Raw genomic sequence first — 21,168 nt, 5'->3', positions numbered from 1 at the left:
GAAAACTGAACGCGGTGCTGCTGGAGAATCAAAAGTTGAAAATGATGCTAGCAGGCCGACTCCGAGTAGCGCGAGCGTTTCAACAAGCGATTGATCACCACGTACGACTGCTAGCACGAAAACTCCCTTGGCCAAGCGGTAGCGATCGTCAAAGCTTGCCAGACGAGCTGATCTTCGCGTTGTTGGACGAAAGAGTACCAGCTATCTCTCACGGACGAGGTTATGGAGGCCAGCGGGATTGCTCGGACGAACTACAGGGTCCAGTCTCGGATTCAACTTCACCAAAATGGTATCTTCCATCACGGCGAAGTGCGCGAATTGCCATTTCCGTGTTGGATGTGGCTGCACTTTGCAATTGCTTTGCGCACGGAGTCAAAGCTGATACGGCCGAATCGAAGCGCTGTCGCAAACTTTGCATGAAGGAGAACTCCTTTTACGCCGTGACAGTCGAAGCTCTGGTACTCGTTTCGCACAAGTGAAAGCAAGACTTCTCCAAAGGTGTCTCCAAACCAAATCGCACAATCATCACGTGGACTTGCTACCACGAAAATGACGGCTGCAGATACGTCCGTTTACTCCAGCGAACTTGGGTCTCTATCGAGCCGGTCCATTTTAACAATGCACATACGCTCGGTAGCATTCTTCGTATGGCTGTGCGTATTGCTCCTGTTGAAGGAAGTGCGACCTCGAGGAAGCAGCGCACATCAAAGAGATGGCGGGCGTCGTTACGAGTACATTCTACCGAAACGCCGACATCGTGTTCAAAGCGATGATTGAGCAGCTTAGGGCGTCGACCGGATAGGCGAGGTTATTCCGTGTGCAATGCCTGCACATAGGATAACTAGTGTTTTCTGGCCCAGGTTTCATTGAATAGCTCGCGTAGTCACACGATCTCGTTGATAGCCGTGCCATTGATCCGGGTCTTTGTAGACCGTTTCTCGAGAGGACACTGCTTGGGGGGCAGCAAGACCAAGCCAGGCTCATTTTCGCGGAAGTTTGTTCACTGGGATATGATCTCAACGTTCAGAAGCTGGAGCACATCGAGGAGATGTCTCATTCATGCGCCACCACAACATGATCACCAATGACATGGAAATTGCTTGATTTTACTTTGCTTCTCTATCACATCCACTTTTCGTCTTTCGTCCTTGCGATCAAGTTTTCTCTGCGTCGTTCAGCCCGCAGTAGTCTGCTCAGTCTAGAACTTACGACTTGGTTAATCTGTCGTCGTCGAGATGACAACGGAGTCTCGTTCCAGCACTCCAGCGTTAGTATCTTGTCAATTCGATTATCGGACGTCGCACAAGCGCAGCGGTTCACGGGTAGAAGACCTGGCCGTCCGAGCACTTCCGCGATATTCAGGTGCGCGACAAATACTCGCAAGCAGTCACTGTTGACAACATCGAAGTTCCCGGTTCACTACCTGCCGAAGTCAGAGCGACGGTTCTTCTATGGTCTGCCGACAAACCGCACCAATCTGTCGCTTCTTGGTCATGCTACGTTGAGTATAACGATAGCAGATATGTTCGCTTGCTCCAAAGATGTGGGCTTCTGTCGAGCCGATACCGCTAGAAGAGCAGAAACCGCAAGTCCAAGGAAGACCGCAAGGCTCGATCATGCGAACATTTGCTCGGTTGGCGCCTGTAGACACAGACCTCGATCTCGAATGGGCGGCCGAGAGATGTACGATCGTGAGACTGGGGTCGTCGCTCGGGCGGTGATAGATCAGTTAGCAGCGCTCTCGTTGACTTCCTCAAAGCTGACGCCTTGTTGGTGCCCATACAACACGCTGTCAGGGCATTAGCTGAACTCACGAAGGTTAACGTGAATGAGAATGCGAACAAAGTGCTGCGCGTTCGTTTTGTGTCATTTTAAGCACCCTAGAAGCAGCGCTCCCTCGGAGTCAACAGTAACGACGATCGTCAAGTCCGCACAGCGACAAATGGATGATGCTTCGGATTTCTTTGATGACCACGTAACGCACACGTAGCTAAATCATACTTTTTGGTAAACTTCGATAAGATCTCTAGCTCATATGGAGACGTGTCCGCTTGTTTGCCTTTTGTTCTCTCGAACTGCCTGTATATCTGGCCTCTGTTGAATACGCTCTTGCGATCGAACTCTCTACAGTAGATCTAATCTGTCGCGGTCAGCTCAGCACAGCAATAAGTGGCTTTACTTCACGAAACCTTCCTGCCCCCACCAAGATGGTGGTGAGGCCCCACCTTCTGCCCCCCCCTCGTTTACGAAAGAAACATGGACACATAATCACGACGGATGCATGGTCAATCGAATGCCGAGCTACCACCCTTCGATCGAATTCGACACCTTCGATGAAAGCGATACAGAATATCTCCTAAACCTGCTAGAAGAACCTGGAACAAATGAACCAACGCAAAGCTTATAGACCGAGGAGAACGGCCATTCCCGTACACCCGATCGAAGACTTGCAGGCACAAACCTGCACTCGCAAGTGATAGAGCTTGGGGCACTGCTAGCGTCACTGAGCCACAATGACCAACGACAAAATGACTACTGTGTGGTGGAGCGGCTGAACAAAGCGACACCGAAATGCTTCGACGGCTCCGGGAAGAAAGTCACAACAGGGAAATGAAGGCCACGATGAATCGTCAGCAGCAACAGTGAGTACAGTGCGGGAGAATCGGAAGTTGCATGCAATGGCTGGTCGCCAATTCCAAATTGCGAGGACACTTCGGAGCGCTATCGATGACCACGTGCGACTTGCGCCCGGAATACACGTATTTCGTGGCCGAGGAGTGTGTCAGCTTCCGACCAGCTCGTCTTTGCGTTGCTGGACGAAGAGAAAGAGCACCAGTTCGCCAAGATCGGCAAGGTGTTCGAGGAGAGCGGGACCGCTCGGGTCTATCATTCTTTGAGTTCTCGACTTCAACTTAAGCATGAAGCAAATGCAGTTTCGTCCCAACACACACAAACGTCTGCATGTACTGCTGTTCCGAGTCTCGGACGTCACTCCGTCGCTGCGGCACTCGATGAATTACAGATCAAAGGTCTGTCCGTCCGACCATTTTCCTGAACTTCGACCATTATTGCCATGCTATAACCGTCGACCATGTCGTGATCCCACCGCCCAAGTCAAATCGAGGCTTCTCTTGTGGTCAAGCCTCGACGGTTCATGTTGACTTGGTCCAGCTGTGTTGAGAACGAAGGCAGCAGTTCTGTTCGGCTGCTGCAAAGGATTTGAATGTCGCTCGAGTCGAAACCCTGGAAGCCAGCAGCTCAATCGACAACGAGAAGACCCAAGGGCCGTGAGGCAGGGCTGCATCATGCGGACGGTTGTGTGGTCGACGCCTGCCAACACTGATCTCGACATTGGGAAGGTGAGTCAGGTCGAAGAGATGGCGGCGGACATTGTACAGTAATCTACATGTACATGTACGAACGAGGGCAGGACTTGGTGGTCCGAGCGATTGGAGATCAATTGTTGACCAACTAACCTTCATAACATTAGCATGAGTCTCGAACAGATACCAGTAGAGACACTGCGTTTCTTTTCCGTTGCTCTCAATGCAGTCAGCGTTGTTCACCCGTGCTATGCTAATGCCAATCGCACGATTCAGCGCCATACAGTCCATGGTCGCCTTTGCCAGCATGCAGCATGGAGTCACCGTGTGCCTCAACTGCAGCGGAGAAGGAAGACACAGATGGTTCCACACACTCAGGATATGCGCGACCTGCTCCAGATGTTGGCTGCATGGCTGGCGGGCTTTGACCTCCCTCAGCTGGACATTACCCACTGGCTGGTGCTGGGTTCCGCTGCAGACCATCAGCCGCAGACTGGAGAATTTCAGTCAGCCTCCCCTTCAAAACCATTGCCGGACCGAAATGACTGAACGAGCAGCAATGAAAGCAGGCTGTTGAAATCCCATCCAGGCGGCTGACACCGTTCAAGGCAACAAGCTGTCTTCTTTATTGAGCTGGCCCGGGAGGCCTGGGAAGATCAACTCTGCTGCGGCATTATCTGGCGAAAGTGCGACTGTCGGGAGATCACGTTACTGTGGCTTCAGGTGGAATTGCTTCGCTGTTGCTCATGGGTGACGCAGCGCGAACAACGTTCAGATTACCTCAAGCTGAGCGACAGAGTCGAGCGTATGCGATTTATAGGCAGTCTTTATCAGAGATCGTATGTTGATCAGGCAGGCCGGTTTGGTTATCTGGGACGGCTCGATGACTCTGGTACGCCTTCAGGCTGGTCGTGACCAGGTCTTTGCGTGACATCTGCAGGTAACGACCAGGGTGCCACCCAGGAAAAGTATTTTGTACTTTCAGGTGGCTTGCCAGATTTTGCCGGTGGTAGTGCGCGGCGCACCAGCGGAGACCATCGACGCGTATCTGCAGAGTCATCTACGCTGTAGCAACACTTCAAGTGCAGCTGCATCACGGAAAACATGCGTGTACAGTCGGCAGTAACGAAAGCGCCGCCGCAGGCTCGCGGCTCCTCTGAGTTTCTCAAGTGGAGGAGTGGGCCGCGAGATCAGCAGATTCCTGGGCAGGGACTTTGTGGCAGAGGTCGCGCGATATGCTGATCGACAACATCTGCAGAAAGAGGATGACATTAGAAGACGAAGAGAAATACACAGGGGCTATTTCCACGAAGGGTTTTGAAAGAACACTGATAAGATAGCCGCCGACATCAACGATCCCGAGGTTACTGGACAGGTAAGCACAACCAGCGGATATCTTGACGACTACCAACGCCGTAGGTGCACTGCGTCAGCAAAATACGTCTCTGAACGACTCTCTCGGGGAGACCCGCAGGAGGTATCTATCATTGGATTCAGTGGATGAGGCGACAGCAGAGGAAACTGCTGACCGGAGGTGTTGCATTCCGGTGACTATCAGCAGGTATTCCTCCTGAAGCAGTGGGCACCCCAGTACAGTGATGAGAGGCCTGGGCCGACTTGGGCCTCTGGTGGAACACGGCCTTGCGGGTTGTCCAGCTCAAGCCTCACGTCATTCATGCTACCAGCCATGACTGAGCGCATAAAACCAGGTATTCTAATTCAGGGATCGTCTTCGTCGGCGTGGACGCGCGCGAGTTCCCCTTCCCGCTTACGGCCTGAGCAGTTTCAGTTAGTACCAGCGTTCTTGTGACTATCAACAAGGCCCAAGGCCAGACAAACCAGACCCTGGTTTGTATCTGGCGACACCCTGCTTCTCCCACGGACAGCTCTGTGGCGCTGTCAGGAGTTACATCCAGGTCCAGGGTGCTAGGGCTTTGGTCGATGTGGAGGCTGGAGACGGCAGATTTTACGACAACGGCAATGTACGGTAAGATATTCGAGGGTATGCCCAGGCAGATGCCGGGCAGTCAGCAGTACACTTCGCATTACATAAATACACTTCAATTACAGAATACATGCTCCTTTTGAGGTAGTTCCAGGACAGCAATGCAGTATTTGGCCAGAGCCATCGCCCATGGGCAGGCAGGTCAGGCATATCCCAACGACCAGCGTAATCCGTGAACCAATCCATGCCAGACAGGCGGAGGCAAACGAATCCCATTGACACAACCACCGCCGCGGAAACATCAACAGTCCCTAAAACCCGCCAGGTCTCAGTCTGTCTGTCCATGGTCGTTCACTCATCTTTGGTACCCAGCCTGTCAGCATTGTCCTGCTGCGCCCTGCATTAACATTAGTAACCCCTGCTTTTCTGGCGCTATCACTATCTTCCGGATTTGGCTTATTTTCTGCGTGATATCTATTTCGTGCTGCCGGTGGCTGAAATGCTTGCCTCCCGCTAAAATTTCTGTTTTGAATTCAGGTCGCGCAGCGGAAACTGACGGCGTGCGGACGTCGGGCGCCGCTGCGACCCGCAATCCGCAGGCGCCGCGCAGCGACAACGGTGCGCCGTGCGGCCTGACTTCTGCCACATGTGCGCATTATTCTCAAGTAAACTATAAAATGAAATGGGCTTGACGACCCAACCTACAGGCGTAAGCGTTGACTGGATAAAATACAATATATTATTGCCTCTCTGTGATTGGCTGACCCTCTCATTTACAGAATATGGTATTGCTATTCAGGGGTGCCGCACACATTTCGATACAGCGCGCCAGGAAATGAGACAGTCTAACTGAACAGGGGTAAGTCAGGACCTTTAAAGGCACCTCCCACGACCGTAGCTACGTGGACTTCAAGTGCTGGACGTAGGCGCAGACGCGATCGCGTGAGTAGTGGAGCGAGCTGGAACAGCGAGCGGAACAGGGACATGGTATAATGTAAAGCAGGTGAAAGAAGCATAACTCCATATACAGTAGTGAAGCGAGCTGGAACAGCCAGAGCGTAAACGGATTGACTGACAACAGGAAGTCAATAGACGCTGGTACAGCGCAGTCGGAACATGGGTTGCGTAACGAAGGTGTGTCAAGTATTGTGGAGCAGGAACTGCCTGGCAAACGTAACGGATTGCGAACTGTAGACCAAGTGTGAGAGCAGGCTGACACAGCAAACGTAACGGGTCGAGACGAACGGTATAGTTCAGAGCGTAACGGTTTGAGACGAACTGTAGACGCCGTTGGGAACGATCTTAAACGCGAGCGTAACGGATTGGGACAAACGGTTGATAGAAGTGAAGGGAGCAAACTAGCGAGCGTAACGGATTGTACCAACAGGAAGTCATGAGTGAGCGGAGCTGGCGACGAAGCGAGCGTACACGGCAGCTTTGGGAACAGTAGCGCAGAGTGGATGAGCCTGGCACAGCGAGCGTAACGGCTGCGACGAACGGTATCGCTAAGCAGAGAGCGAGCTGGCTAACGAGCGAGCGTAAGTGGTTGTGACTAACGATATGTCGAGTAGTGGAGCGAGCTGGAAGAGCGGGCGTAACTGGGTGCAGGACGAACAGTAGGCGAAGCGATAGTGGAGCGAGCTGGCACAGCGAGCGTAACGGGTCTGTGACGAAGTGGTAGATCAATAGCAGGAGCTGAGCTGGTACAGCCAGCGTAACGGTATGGGACGAATACAGTAGGGCCATGCTAGTGAAGCGAGCGGGTGAAACGAACGGTATGTTCAGTAGTGGAGCCGAGCTGCGTTAAAGCGAGCGGAATTCGCGTGGATGAACGGTATGGGCGTAGTGAAGTGAGCTGGAAGATCGTGGGGTACGGCTGCAACGAACGGTATACTAAATAGTCGAGTGAGCTGATCCAGCTGAGCGATAATACTGCGACAGGAAGTTAAGCAAAGTGAGCTGAGCTGGAACAGCGAGCGTAACGGCGTTGCAACGAACGGTTAATGTTCAGTGAAGGAGCGTGCTGGCACAGCAAGGATAACGGGTTGGGACATACGGTATGGCAAGTAGTGAGCGAGCTGGCACAACAGCGTAACGGGTTGCGCCGAATCCGAGATCCGGGGCGATGCGGAGGGCTATGACAAATAGTGGAGTGAGCTGGAACAGCGAGCGAACCGCCTATGACTAACTGACATTAATCTACCGCAGAAGCGGCGGCGATCGGCTAGTCTACTTCAGAACTATTAGAAAACTGGTGATTTTGTCCCTCTATAGCTCTGTAAATCAGGGCAGGAGCAAAAAAATCGATACGTGGAATTTGTACTGAATAGGAAGTTAATGTGGGTACTAATCTGAGTAAGTCGGCTTAAATAGGAGTTGGGACTGGGCTCTAAAGCCATCTTGTCAGAACTGAGTGGTGAGGGAGAGACATCGGAGACACGATGTATGCCGCAGAATTTCGATGGAGAGCTGTGGCTGCACTACTCAGTGGCGCTTGACGGCTTAGCGTAGAGATTAGTACCAGGGCGCACGTTCTTAATATCGAAGCAGCTAGCGCGGCTACGAGTCTTCCGTTCTCGCGTAAGGTTACCGCTGCCCTGGGTCGAAGCGGAACTCCGCGTCCTCGACACGGACGCTGGTTCTGCTCGTCCTGTTGATTCTCCTATTTTGACTGATATCTTGGCTTGTGTTTGCATAGCCGCTTGCTCGGTGGGTTTATTTGTGCGGACTTCCTCGGAAGCCGAGGAGACTGACATTTCAGCCTATTTAGAGACCAAATCGATTCCGACTCTAAATAGCTTTGACGCGATGCTGCATAAGACCGATTATAATTAGTGTACCCAATTCTAAATAAGGATGGTAGAAATACATAAGGGTTCCTGTCTCTAAATAAGGCACTAAATCAGCCGACTTACATCCATGAATTCTGAGTGCTTTTCACAATACCTATTCAGACTTTTCCCAAAATGCCTAATCGAGGGTCAAATTAGTAGTGAGGTATCTTTCCACCTTTTGATAGGCCACGCGCATGCTGCGAAGTGGAAGCGACTGGCGCAACGGTATTGCATGGTTTCCGGTGCAACCAACTCGCAACTTCGCGTGTCCCGTTGCTTTGAGCGTGTTCAAGCATCGGCCGTCATAGCAGCTCTCCGGCACGCGTAGACCTTCTACCAGATCATGGAGGATCGTCGTCGCTGTGCTACCGAGCCATCTCGCCAACCATGACGCGGAACTTGATCTCGGTGTCGACAAGGATGACGTCGTTATTAAGCCTTTGCTACAGTCAAGATTTTCGCGACCTGCAAAGACTGCGATGGCTTCGGCTTCGAGCCCTCGGCATCGCCTCCTCACGACCGAGATGCAGTTTATCCCGCGCTGGGCCAGCTTCGACCCACGATGCAGCCCTCCATGCTAGACGCCGCCAATGTCAACTACCGATCTGATCACCGATTCTACGCCATGATCCAGGCCTCGACATACTGATCCCGCCACATTCCGTGGCAAGCATGAGGCATTGTGTACCGACGACCATGCGACGAGCGCAAGTCTGAGTACTATCCGGTCCACTGTGCGCGATCGATCTGTTGATCCGATCCGCCTGACGCTGTGTCGCGAGTGTGATGCACTGCTGGTTTCGGACGCATTTGAGGACTTCAAGTTGCTGGAGCAGCTCCGAGGGTCGACTTCAGTATGCCCGATGAAATGTCGAGATAGTTCTGCTGCTGCGGTTCCGACTGGGTTCTCGAGCATCTCTTACAGTGGTAACATTTCCCAAGTATGCGTCCTTGAGCCTGCATTGCGAGCGAAGGGCTACCACCTCTTTCAGGACAATGGGGACTGGAACGTGTTGTACGATCTCACCCTCTTGCTTCGCCTTGTACGACCCTGATTGCAAAATAGGATCTCCGTGCCGCATGTGACTCGTCGTCGCCTCAACCGAAGAGATTACCGCTCTGCACCGACACAGAGAAGCCCACTACCAGCGTTGATGATAGCTGCTCTGCAGACCAGGTCGATGTAAAGAGCGTCGAGTACGATCCAAACGACCGATTCTCACGATCTTACGGAGATGGAGACACTTCCAGCCCCTGCGTTCAATGGTTCACACAAGGCGCTCTGCAGCGATATCGGTCGTCAAATCGCCTACCGCCATTGCCTCCTATCACGGGTCGCATAGCTGTGAGTTTCTGTGCCGGAGCTGACCGTATGGAGCTGCTCGCCCTCCAGTCTTCTTCAACGAGTGCTATGCCAGCGTCCTGCATATGCTTCTCACCGACGTCTACAATGAACTGAAAGCTAATGGATCAGATCCTGTATCACCTTTGGAACGCTCCTAGGCGCCATTCGCAACGGGTCCATGATCCCATTCACTGAAGACGTTGACATAGCGTACTCTGGTACTATCACTAGCGGCGGGGCTCTAGATGTCGCCTTTGGAAGAAAGGTTACCACCTCTTTGACTATGGGATTTGGCGCTGTGCGTTGCTGACGCACCCCTTGCCAGCCATTTTACGATCCAGACGCGCCACTCGCCGAGGACTACGAAATCCCTTACGTCGATCTGTACAGAATGGCTGAAAATGAAGATGGCGAGTCGTGGACGATGCGGAGTTCGGATTACCTAAGCGACCGCGAGCCATTTCTCAAATTTCGATCAATGGGTTACCTTTCGACACCATTCACGATCCGAAGAATTTGCTAGAAGAGGATAAGGGTAGACTACCTCAAGCCCGCCTCGCAGACCTCAAGGCGCATTCTCGAGGAAACCAACACGGAGAAAACACCGCGAGTCGCGAAAGGAAGAAAGTCGAGGGTTCAGCGGACACAAGTCTGAACACCATCAAAGATTTGGGGTGTTGAGGATACTCGTCTGAGTGAAGACGATGACGCTGAACAAAGGCACCACCCTAACAGCTTTGTCGTTTTAGATGCCTACAAAAGTACGCCATCATTCCCTTCCGAGTACAGGTCATGGGGAAAAGGAAGTCCATTCACATGCTAGCCTGGGACTCGATGGTTGAGGGCGTCGACGCGTGGAAGCTGAACCGCGGCGGGCCGACTGGATCGGAGAGGCCAACCCAGGGAGTGGCGTGGTGGGTTGAACGCGAGTGCGACCGCGGCGTGATGAAGCCGCAAGAGTCCGTCGGTGGAGCGTGATGGTCGCGCCGCTACAAAAGAGCAAAATGCCCTCTCCTTGAATGGATCTCTGGCGTTGGGAAAACTTATCCGCTCGGAAACTGCACGCTGCATCCCCGCATGTTGGATAGGAAACCAAGGCGCCTAAATATACAACATGCATCTTGGCGAGGACGAGTCTGTGCTTGGATTCGCAGCACAGTTTGTACACTTGATATGATGACCGTCCCCTTCAGGAAGATCAACTTCAGCGTCCTCGGTAAACTCCGCGCTGAAAGTTTCAGCCAACGTATCCTATTGATTGATAATGACATGGTCGCAGGGTAAGATCATGCTGGTCTTATGTTAGCTCGTGAGATTATTGATCTTGGTCTGGCTTCGCACATCATGGGACCCCACGGCCAATTTAAAGTCTACATGCACAAACACGAGCTGACCAGCCCCAGTTCCAAGTTTTCGGTCTCCATTGCAGTGCGAGTCCGCAGAACAGTCATGCTCAGAATGTCGTGGCTGTACTCCCGTCAACGGACAACTACACCGACGAAGATAGAAGGAGGTTGAGATCGATGCGACACCAAGAAAACCGCTTCTACCTTCGACAACACGCCTGTCAAGGCCTGCCAAGACTGCGCCGTTCTTTGTTTTGTAGTCTTCGGCGTCGCCACCCTCACGACTGAGATGCAGTTTATCCCGCGCTGGGCCAGCTTCGACCCACGATGCAGCCCCGCCATGCTTGACGCCGCCAATGTCAACTACCGATCCGACACGATTCTACGCCATGATCCAGGACATGACCATATCGAGCCAACATCCGTGGCAGCAGGGCATTGTGCGCCGACGACCATGCCGACGAGCGCAAGTTGATATACGCCTCCCCATCACGAGCCAGACGACCCGGTGTTCTGTGCAGGTGCTGACCGCATTGATCTGTTGATCCGACAGTCTCGCTGACGCTGTGTCGGCGAGTGTTACGCCTGCTGGTTACGGACGTACTTGAAGAGCTGGAAGCGATTGACGCGTCACACGCCAACTTTACCTCGGCGCAGACACCAATTCGGTGCATCGTAGGTGTCACAAGCATCGTGTACACCGGGAGCTATCGCTGGGTGATGGTTTTAACGTGGCGTTAAGCAGAAGGGCTACCACGTCTTCCTCGATGACGACGAGTGGCGCGCGTGCGTGGCACCAACGCACCCGCTGGCTTCGCATCTGTACGACTCGGATCGGAAGATCACAGCTTCAGCGGACTCGTTCCGCACGTGAATCTCGTCCTGTCACCAGCACAGCAAAGTCTCCAGTGATGCTATGAGCCAGAGACGATAGACGCGCATGCGCATTTGGAGGCCGCCTGCATCCCGAATGTGCTTGACGCTAAAAGTATTGAGTACGCTTCTACCCAACGATTTTACACGATGCTGCAGAGGCGCTTCCAGCACCCGTTTTCGAAGGAGAACCAAGGCGTTGTGCAGTGACAATGCTCGTGAGGATGTCTCGACTTCCACTGCCCAATCTTCGAAATGATCCCGAGTTTTGCGCCGGCGCCGATCGCATTGATCTTCTGTTCGTCAATCACCGTCGACGCCGTGTCTGGCGAGTGTTCTGCATGATTCTGTGGATGTATTCGTGGAGCTTCAAGCGGCAGGGGTATCTCCAATCGTCAAGTTGGGCAATGAAAGCGAGGATGGCTCTGGTGACGGGCTGACTGAAGGCACCAACGTCACTTCAGTGGAGAACTAGCCGGAACCGCACTAGATATCACACTAGCTGGGAAAAGGTTACAACCTCTATTACTACGACGACAACTGGCGCGTATGTGTTGCTCCCATCCACCCGCTAGCTGCGAATCTCTACGACCCAAGGGCCTATTGTCGCCAAATATGCTGGGCTCCTCATCAACTGATCACCACCCGCAGCAGAAAGCCACTTGAGGTGGGAGGCTGAAGGTACTGAATCTACCACGAGTGAGGTGGAGTCTGATGAAACTGAGGCTCCACCACGAATGAGGGAGGCTTGAAGGAGACCGAGGCTCCAGCAACCAGAAGAGGCGAGATTCCGGCCGAGACAGTCCCAACAGTTCCGGAGACCGAGGCACACCGATATGCTAGTGCGTCGAAGACGGCTCTGAGTTCTACTCCGTGATGAAAGGTCGAGAGCACAATCCGCACCACGGTTCAGCGGTAGCCACGAGGTTTTGTGTAACGCGGACAATCGCAAGTACCGCAAATTCCGCTACTGCCTACCAATTTCCGGTAGGAAGGATATCCTTTGTGCGCCAACGCCGATCGAATGGACATCCTCTACGCCAATCACCAGCGAAGCTGTGCTTCTCCAGAAGCCTGCTACATGCTACTTGCTGATGTATGGAGAGCTGAAGGCCATTGAGCTGTTCCTCTCCTTACATTTGGAACACTCTTAGGCGCCGTTCGCCACGGGGCATGATTCCCTTCACTGAAGACGTTGATATCGCGTATAGAGAAGTATTGTCGACGGTGGAGAACTCGACGAGAGACTGTGGCGCAAGGGCTATCACCTCTTCGACTTTATATTTGGCGGGTTTGTGTAGCGCCGACACACCCACTCGCGTCACAGCTGCTGATCCAAGCCATTCGATTGTCGGGGACTACACGGTTCCGTACGTGGACTTGTACGCCATGGAGCAGCAAGTTAACAGTTCGTGGTCAATGCAGGAACTCCTGCGCACAGAGACTTCCGGTTGAGAGCGTTGAGCCGTTCGCAAAAGTTTCGATTAATGGCGTGCCATACAACACCGTTCACGATCCAGACTTCCTGCTTCTATCGGAATACGGAAGCGATTACATGACGCCCAAGCCTCGCGATCGTAGATTGCATTTGTAGAGATCTCTAGCCGAGTTCTCTATTATAGCGACACGACTGAAGTGGTCTTACGGTACCGAATAAAACACGTCGAAATGTTGCTGTAATAGTAATACAGTAGTATGTAGGTTATGCGAACTGCAGCAAGTTTATCGCCAAAACCTCGTTTAAGAAAACTGTGTTCATTGAATGTCTAAAGTTTTATTTGTTGCGAATTGACTGAAACTTGGAGCTGGTTCACAATAGCAGTCTGCGAGGCGTAGGCTCTTTGTAGTCCGTCCATATTCCTCAAGCAGGAAGTATTCTGGGTCATGTACCGTGTCGTACGGCAAACCATTGACCACCCACTCCGAGTATGGTTCCACGCGGTAGGCAGGAGCGTGCCACTATTCGTCCATCTTGAATGCCTTGCCCTCCTTCCTTTCCATTGAGTAGAGGTCCAAGAGGGCGGAGTAGTCTTGGACGATAGTGCGCTCAGGATCAAACAGGTTGCCAGCCAGTGGATGCGTCGGGCACCAAACCCGCCAGACATTCCGGTGGAAGAGGTGGTAGCCCTTTTCCAAAGCGCCTCGTCGAGTTCACTCTGCCCGAGATATCGCCCACGTACGCGATGTCGGTGTCTTCCGTGAATGGGATCATGGACCCGTTGCGGACAGCACCCAGCAACGAGCCGAACGCCAGAATCGGGTTGTAGTCCAGGGCTTGAGCTCCTCGTACACATCGACAAGCAGCAAGTGCAGTAACTGGCGTAACAGCGTTGAGGACGACTGAGGCAGCAACAGGTCCAGTGCGGTCGGCGCCTGGGCGAAGTTCAGTCTTTGCGGCCTGAAATCGGAGACAGTATTGGTACCCGCGTTCTTGTCGGTCCGAGTCGTTGCAGAGCGCCTCGTGACTGGGCTTGAAGGACGGCGCTGGGAAGGTGTTGATGGTTTTGATCATGGTGTTGAACCGGTGGTCCGAGTGATACTCCATGTCGTGGCCTTCAGCACTCGCGGCGAGCACGCTTGGGCTTGAAAAACGAGCGAGGTAGCAGCCGCATCTCCACAGTCGAGAAGAATGCACACGCCGATCGCCAGCGCGACGAGCACAATGGACCAGAACACCATGCGCCGCTTCGTAGTCGTCACAACGGATGACCAACGTCGGGGTTTCGACGGACTCGATGGCTTTCGCGGACTGGGTTGTCCGAGGAGCCATCGGTGTCGACTATGAGGTCGGCTTCCAGGTCGTCATCGTATCTCGACAGGTCCGTCGCGCACCACACAGAGGCTCCTTGCATGTCGATCCAGCTCTTGCACGCGCTTGGAGGCGAAAGGTCCGTCAGAGAGTGAGCTCGCCCAACAAGGTCCTTTAGTCCGTTGAACGAAACGACAGGCGCTTTCGGACCGAAACCGTCCGCCGCGCAGAGGTTTCAACTGCGTCCGTTAGTCTGCGACTGCGCCAAGCTAATTACCCCGGTTCAAAGCGGTAGCTGGGAGCGTTCAGCCTGTGGGCTCTTGCATCGAGAAGGCGCCGCGTCCTTGGTCTTCTCCATGGAGTAGAGATCCACGTAGGGCACGGCGAAGTTCTTGGCGATCGGGTTGTCCGGTGGTAGCGGTTGCCCGCTAGGATGCGTTGGGGCTACAGACTCGCCAGATGCGGTTCATGAAGACGTCGCACCAGCCAGCACGCTTTCGCTTGAGATCTCTCCACTGTAGGCGATGTCCGTGTCTTCGGTGAACGGGATCATGAGCGTTGCGGACGGCCCCGAGCAGCGAGCCGGTCAAGATGGACGAGTAGCCGAGAACCTGGAGCTCCTACTACACGTCTGAGCAGAGGTGTAGGACGCTGGCGTGCATCGAGTCAGGGCGACTGGGGACCACCAAGTCCATGCGTTCTCGGTGGTTCGAGTGGTACTCGATGCTGCCGGCGTACAGCACTTGCGGGTTGACTGGCATCCGGAAGCTACTTCGATGGTCGTGCATTTACATTTAGCTCCCTGCCCACGGTCAGTCAGCCCCGTCGATATGCAGAGCACGCGTCGGGGAGCAGCGATGGAGGACGACGCATCTTCCAGGAGGGCCCATTGATCTCGGTGCACCGTTCCAAGCATACAACGGTAGCGTATCGTGGCCGACTCCGTCGTGCTGGCCGGGTTGGTCTCGTGGTGGTGGTGCTGCGCCCGTCCCGTAAACATCCGGTCGATTACTCCAGCGTTGGCGCCCACTCGTGCGCACAGCAGGTGCACGCCATGCTCGTTTGCTCGATCTGCGCTGGCAGTTCAGTTCCGTTCTTGCAGCACGGCACCACCGGCGGACAACGTCTGGCCCCGAGACACCAGAGGCGGAGCCACCACCTGCTGCTGCCCTACCGGCCGATCCCAAGCTGAGTTTCTCGTTCCGCCCCTCTACCGGCTCAGATAACGATCTCCACGAGTTGACCAGCTCTTTTCAGCGGGCTGTGCAGTGTATTATAGAAGTTCCGCCATGCAGCAGAGCAGTTGTCAGGAGTTCGTGATCCAGGCGGTGTCGGAGCTCTGGACGAGGATTTGCTGGCGGCGTTGGACGACGTGCTATCGCTCGCAGACGCCGCGCCGTGGCCGACGCGTTTAATGTCGTGGCGGATGAGACGCCTCTATTCGGCGATGAGCTGGATGGCATACTGGCCATTGAGGCGAGGCACTGCTGGCGACGGATGAGGCGTCACGACGGACAAGTCCACGACGTTCGCCAGCGACCGTCCGTGAGTCGGTCTAACATCGCCAAGAGCCCACAGGAGCAACATCGTTAGCCCCGGGCAAGAAAGAAGACGTGCGGGCGTCTGCACTCCAAGACGAACAAGCCGCGGCGCCGCAAGCGCCCGAAGGATGAACTGGACTATCTGCGAGCCAAGTGGGCCGACATGGAGGAGGAGCTGGCGTCGCTGCAGACCAAGCCGGATGTCGGGTCCCCGTCAGTGCGGCGGCCATCCAGCGACACAGGCGCTGCTGTCGATGCAGACGCAGACGCTGGTGGACTACTTCGAGAGACGTGTTGCTCTCCGGAAGAGGATCGCCGAGAGACAGAAGAAGGAGGCGGACCGCCTCGGTTGTAGAGAACATGAGGCTGCGAGCCATGCTCGAGGGACAGCTGAACGTCGCGAGGACCTTGAGGCTGCCATCGACCAGCACCAGCGAGACGCGCGGCGTCGCTCCTACATTCAATGGAAGTGGCACCGCGGGGCTCCCAGCCAGGCCATGACCGACGAGCTCGTTTTCGCGCTGTTGAACGAAAGCCTTGAGTCGCAGATTGCCGAAATCGATACGGTGTTTGAGCTGAGCGGCATCGCTCACGTCAACCGTGACATGAACAACGGCACCAAGGTGCACCAAGATCCGAACGGCGTGTCAGTCCGTCACGAGGACGTCCGCTTGCTACCGTTTTCGTCCGAAGCGGTACACCGAACAATGTGGGCATCCTGCGGTACAGACACGGCCAGAAATGATGCTCGGCCCGTTCAAGACCGAAGTTGTCGGTGATAATCGCATGAACGTCACCATGATCGAGAAGATCCAGTAGGTCCGCACCAGCCAAGAACAGTTCGAAGGTTTGCATTCCGACGAGTGTTCGAGAAGAACCGCACTGGTGGATGGAGCTCTACGTCGAGATGGACGGCTCCGTTTTCGTTCGCCTGCGTGAGAAGGGCTACTGCACAACATCACCTCAGCTTCGGGAGCACGCGAGTGACAGGTGTTGGTGGCCTGGATCTATCACTCGGATGGCCATCTTCGCGAGCCCCGAAATGACCGTTTCGCTTCACGAAGATCAAAAGCTCATATCGGCGAGATGACGGAGCTCGTGGTCGGCACCTACCGGGTCACATGGGGTTAATGCACCAGATGATCGATACGCTTTTGCTTCGAGAAGCCATTGGCAAAGGTATCGCCGGCGGAGGGACAGTAGAGGCACATGAAGCTTCATTAACTGTATATACCTTCTTAGACATCACGAATTGTGTCTGTTGTTTCCTCTTGTCGGCGGTCTTCGCTACAATTCTGGCCGTGCATCGAGTTTTGAGGGTGCGGTAGATGAGGTCATTGCATCTCCCAGCACTTGAACCCCAGAGAGGTCAGCGATGCGCTGAGCATAGTCACGGAGACTTTCTCCTTCCCAGCAACATGAAGAAATGCTCCGCCAGCAGTCACGACGCAGCATCTTTCAGCGACCACAACCAGCACCGCCTTGTTACTCGAGTGACACAGTAGTTCTCCGCTTCCTAGTCGAGCGAGTCGACCTGAAACGATTCCTCCCATACGCGGAAACGTCGTCACTTTTCACTTGTGCTGCCGTTGGTTGTGAACAGTCGAGAATTTGGTCTGCGCATTACTCGTGCTTGGAATACGGTCGTCGGATGCGCACGTTCGCCATCTCACTTGGCGTTCTCAATAGCAACGAGACCGTCAGAATCCGTGCCAGCGCGTGAAACACCTCGCGCCAACGCCTCGGCGGTCGCCCTCGCCCACGTCCAGTTGCCAGCGAGCGAGTTCGAAAGTGAGCAGTGGCATTCGCTCCATCGAGGGAAATCGGGCAGTGGTAACTGCTGGTGAGGTTGCACATCGCATTTTGGTGTTCGTCATCACAATAGTAACCGCCAGTTCAAGAAGTGGCAGATCGCGGACAGGTCACCACCTGCAGCGCCCAGACTAGGCTTACGTAGCAGCTCGATAGACTGCAGCACGACAGACAGCAGCTCGCCCGCAGCCGGATAGCGGATAGCTCCGCACGCGTACTTCAATTCTCATCCAGTCACTCTACATCGCGCAATTGGAAAAGTGCGCATTACCGCACATCGCGACGATGCAGGCGTGTCCATCTCCTCGCGTGTCAAGGCGTTCGTGCATCCTCGTTCGCCTCCGATTCGCCGCTGCACCACCAGGCTGCTGGCTTGGTCGGCGCGTTGTTATTGTTTTATTGTTGACAGCTGGTGGCGTTCGGTCCTCCACTTCGACGAGGTCGAGAATGAGCACGAGCTGGACTTCTACCCGCCCGAGCTACTGCTCGACGCTCAGAGATTGACGACAGCGAGCGCCTGCACCTCGCCATGCTGCAGAAGGCTGCATGAAGCACCGCGAGAGCGTCATCACTCGCACTTCGGGCGCAACGAGACAAGGACAGCAGCGTTGGCAGGTTCCAACGGGACGACAAGAACCTGCAACAGAAGTCGGCGGATTGTCCGACGTGGAGGTCTTCTTGCCCTCAGGGATCAGAGGAGACGGCTACTGTGAAGATGCGATGGCTACGTCTGGCGTAGGTTGCTACACCGAACCTGAAGATGGTTCTGGTCGTTGACACCATTTTGCATGTGTTTCCAGATGTGCAGGGTCGAGCGCTGCCTCGGTGGGTCTTGGACCTGGAGTTCGACGACAAGAAGACGGGCAAGAAGCTGACGTACCTGACCAGCCCCAAGACGCCGCTGATCTTCATGAACCACTTCTGGGACAGCGTGCCCGACACGTCGTGGCCCGCGAGCAAGCCCATGTACCTGATGCCGAACGTGGAGATGTACGAGCTGGTGGCGGCGCACTACTGGCGCGTGGATGTGGTGCTGTGCAAGACGGCGATCTGCGCGAGGCGAGTGCGGATGTGGTACCAGCAGAAGGGCAACCCGCAACGCGCGCGTCATACACGGGCAACGACGTCGGACGCGGCGCTGTACGCGAAGACACCAGCTCGGGCGAAGGCAGCCGCCCACGCCAAGAACTTCTCTGACGGCACTTCGTCCACACCGCTGAAAAGGTTCTTGGCCGCGATTTCGGTGTTGCATGTTGAGCTTCAAAGCCGCGGGGATTGACTTTTGTTCGATGAATGATCTGTACAGCGTGTTCAAGGGGACGAACGCCGTGTTGGATCTTGGCTGTCCGCCCGGACTTCCTCGCCGCTGGACGTCTTCGTGGACCAGGATATCTACAACACGTTCATACGCAAGACGTACGACGAGTCCATCCGCGCGCAGCCGAAGGTGACGGTGACACGGGCGCGTGCCCGGCAACATCTTCGGCAGGATGATGGTGGGACAGCTTCCTGGTGCACCAGCGTGCTGGAGGGCTACGGCCACTACATCAACCAGGCCCGCGCGAAGCGGCGCTGATCGTGCACACCGACGCGGCCCATGAATGAGGCTGCTGCGGCCGAGTCGGCGGTACTCGCCGCACCGAGCACGGTGGTGGACAAGCAGCCGGTGCGGCAACTTCGACGGCGAGCACGGCCGCAGGGCGTCAGGGCATGGCCACGTACGTCAAGGGCGCCGATCTGTGCCGCTGCCGTCGAGCGCATCCTGCAGATGACGCCCGAGCAGCGGAAAGCCATATGAGCGCGCGGCGAAAGCAGTACGTGCTGGACACGCGCTTCTTCGCCGCCAGGATGAAGATCCGCGCGCTCGCCCGGACAGGCCACACGCACTGGTACAGCATAACCCCTATAAATCCTAAGCACACATTCATAGTTGGCAGCGTGGCGGTGCGCACGTTCCGTGATGACCTCCATCCCGTTAATTGCTGCAGCGGATTACTCCATGCGTACGGCGCTTAACACTCGAGACCTGTAATCGCCTGACGCGTCTTGCATGGCGAGCGGCGTGCAGGCGAGGAGGAGGAGGAGACGCAGTCTCCGGTCAGCGCAAGACCCCGCAGCAGGAACAGGTAGTACGCGTAGTATCGGATACCATGGAGCACGGAATGGACCCGTCCGCCAAGGGGCGGCGTTCGCGCCGCTTCCCGCTGGGCGTCGGCACCAACGACGACCTGCTGGCGGCGCTGGACGAGATGCTCGCTTCACGCCCGAAGCGGCCGCCAGGCGACGCCGCTGCCGCTGGATGGAGGCTTCGCCATCTCCGACGCCTTCGAGCTGCTGGAGGTGCCAACCGTACGAGACGTCGCTGCAGATACCGTGCGCCGACGGTCCATGGCCGTCGCACACAACACAGCAGCAGCAGCAGCAACAGCAGCAGCCAAATGCCCAGAAGGGCAAAGATGCCCGCGCGACGCCGTACGCGAAGGTCAAACACGCCGCCGCAAGCGCCCCAAAGACGAGCTCGATTACCTGCGCGCCAAGGTGGCGACCTCGAGAGGAGCTGACGCTCAACCAGACCGCGGGCGGCGCCGCTTGTCCCCGTCGGTGACGACGAGGGGAGATGTTCTCGCTGGAAGCAGGTGGCCGAGCGCAGAAGGAGGAGGCAACCGCACGGTTGTGGAGAACCTCGCTGCGCGCCATGCCTCAGGCCAGATCGAGATCGCCAAGCGTCTGGAGGCCGCGATCGCCGACCACCAGCAGGAGGCGGCGGCGCAGGCGTTCCCGTGGAACGCAGTCAAGACCGAGTTCAACGTCGAAGCGGGAGGAGGACGGGACGACGAGGCGCCCCGCGCCCAGCATCGCCGACGAGATGATCTTCGCCGAGCTCAAGCGGCAGCCTCGAGGCGCAGGTACGCCCAGGTGGACGTCGCTGTTCGAAGCGAACGGCATCGCTAACCTCAACCGTGAGATGCTGGCAAGATCAACCTCCAGCAGGACCTGAGCGGAATCTCGTTCGGACTCAAGGAGGTTCGCCCTCATGCCCTTCTCGATGCAGGCCGCGCGCCCCATGTGGTCCTTTCTGCCTGTTCGAGAGCAACAACATGCCCGGCCGCATCCAGACGCGCGTCATCAACAACGACCACCCTGAACGCCACGATCGTCGACGCGCTGCAGCTCCCCGCCGCGCCGACCGAAGTGTTCACGCGGCTCGCCGTGCGTCGGTACTTCGAGACGAACCGCGTCGTGCTCGTCGGAGCGGGTGCGGGAGATCGCCGGCTCGGTGTTCGTGCGTCTACGCGAGAGGGTCAAACACTGTCGACCTTTGACTTCACTAAAGGCGAGGCCGCTGGGTGCGAAACCCGAGGGCTGCATCCTACGCGCAGTGATCGACGTCCGACCGGAG

At 55.6% G+C, this 21,168-nt stretch overlaps 4 protein-coding genes across 4 annotated transcripts; 3 read left to right on the top strand and 1 right to left on the bottom strand.

Moving 5' to 3' along the window:
- Positions 1–13,719: 13,719 nt before the first annotated feature.
- On the bottom strand, positions 13,720–14,211 carry IUM83_07537 (ATP-binding Cassette (ABC) Superfamily; the record flags this gene model as incomplete). Its single annotated transcript, XM_067931847.1, has 1 exon — positions 13,720–14,211. One exon carries the CDS (start codon positions 14,209–14,211, stop codon positions 13,720–13,722), a length of 492 nt encoding a protein of 163 aa, XP_067799177.1.
- A 1,945-nt stretch (positions 14,212–16,156) lies between these two features.
- IUM83_07536 (Voltage-gated Ion Channel (VIC) Superfamily) lies at positions 16,157–16,775 on the top strand (the record flags this gene model as incomplete). Its single annotated transcript, XM_067931846.1, has 2 exons — positions 16,157–16,606; positions 16,686–16,775. 2 exons carry the CDS (start codon positions 16,157–16,159, stop codon positions 16,773–16,775), a joined length of 540 nt encoding a protein of 179 aa, XP_067799178.1.
- Positions 16,776–18,528: 1,753 nt separating this feature from the next.
- On the top strand, positions 18,529–19,344 carry IUM83_07535 (Homebox and aldo/keto reductase; the record flags this gene model as incomplete). Its single annotated transcript, XM_067931845.1, has 2 exons — positions 18,529–19,011; positions 19,075–19,344. 2 exons carry the CDS (start codon positions 18,529–18,531, stop codon positions 19,342–19,344), a joined length of 753 nt encoding a protein of 250 aa, XP_067799179.1.
- Positions 19,345–19,918: 574 nt separating this feature from the next.
- Positions 19,919–20,720, top strand: IUM83_07534 (Voltage-gated Ion Channel (VIC) Superfamily; the record flags this gene model as incomplete). Its single annotated transcript, XM_067931844.1, has 2 exons — positions 19,919–20,108; positions 20,251–20,720. The coding sequence occupies 2 exons, from the start codon at positions 19,919–19,921 to the stop codon at positions 20,718–20,720; spliced, it is 660 nt and encodes a 219-aa protein (XP_067799180.1).
- Between the last annotated feature and the right edge of the window lie 448 nt (positions 20,721–21,168).

Source organism: Phytophthora cinnamomi, assembly GCF_018691715.1.
Source record: "Phytophthora cinnamomi strain GKB4 chromosome Unknown Contig6, whole genome shotgun sequence".
NCBI lineage: Eukaryota > Oomycota > Peronosporomycetes > Peronosporales > Peronosporaceae > Phytophthora > Phytophthora cinnamomi.
This window is presented reverse-complemented; position numbering and strand designations above follow the sequence as displayed.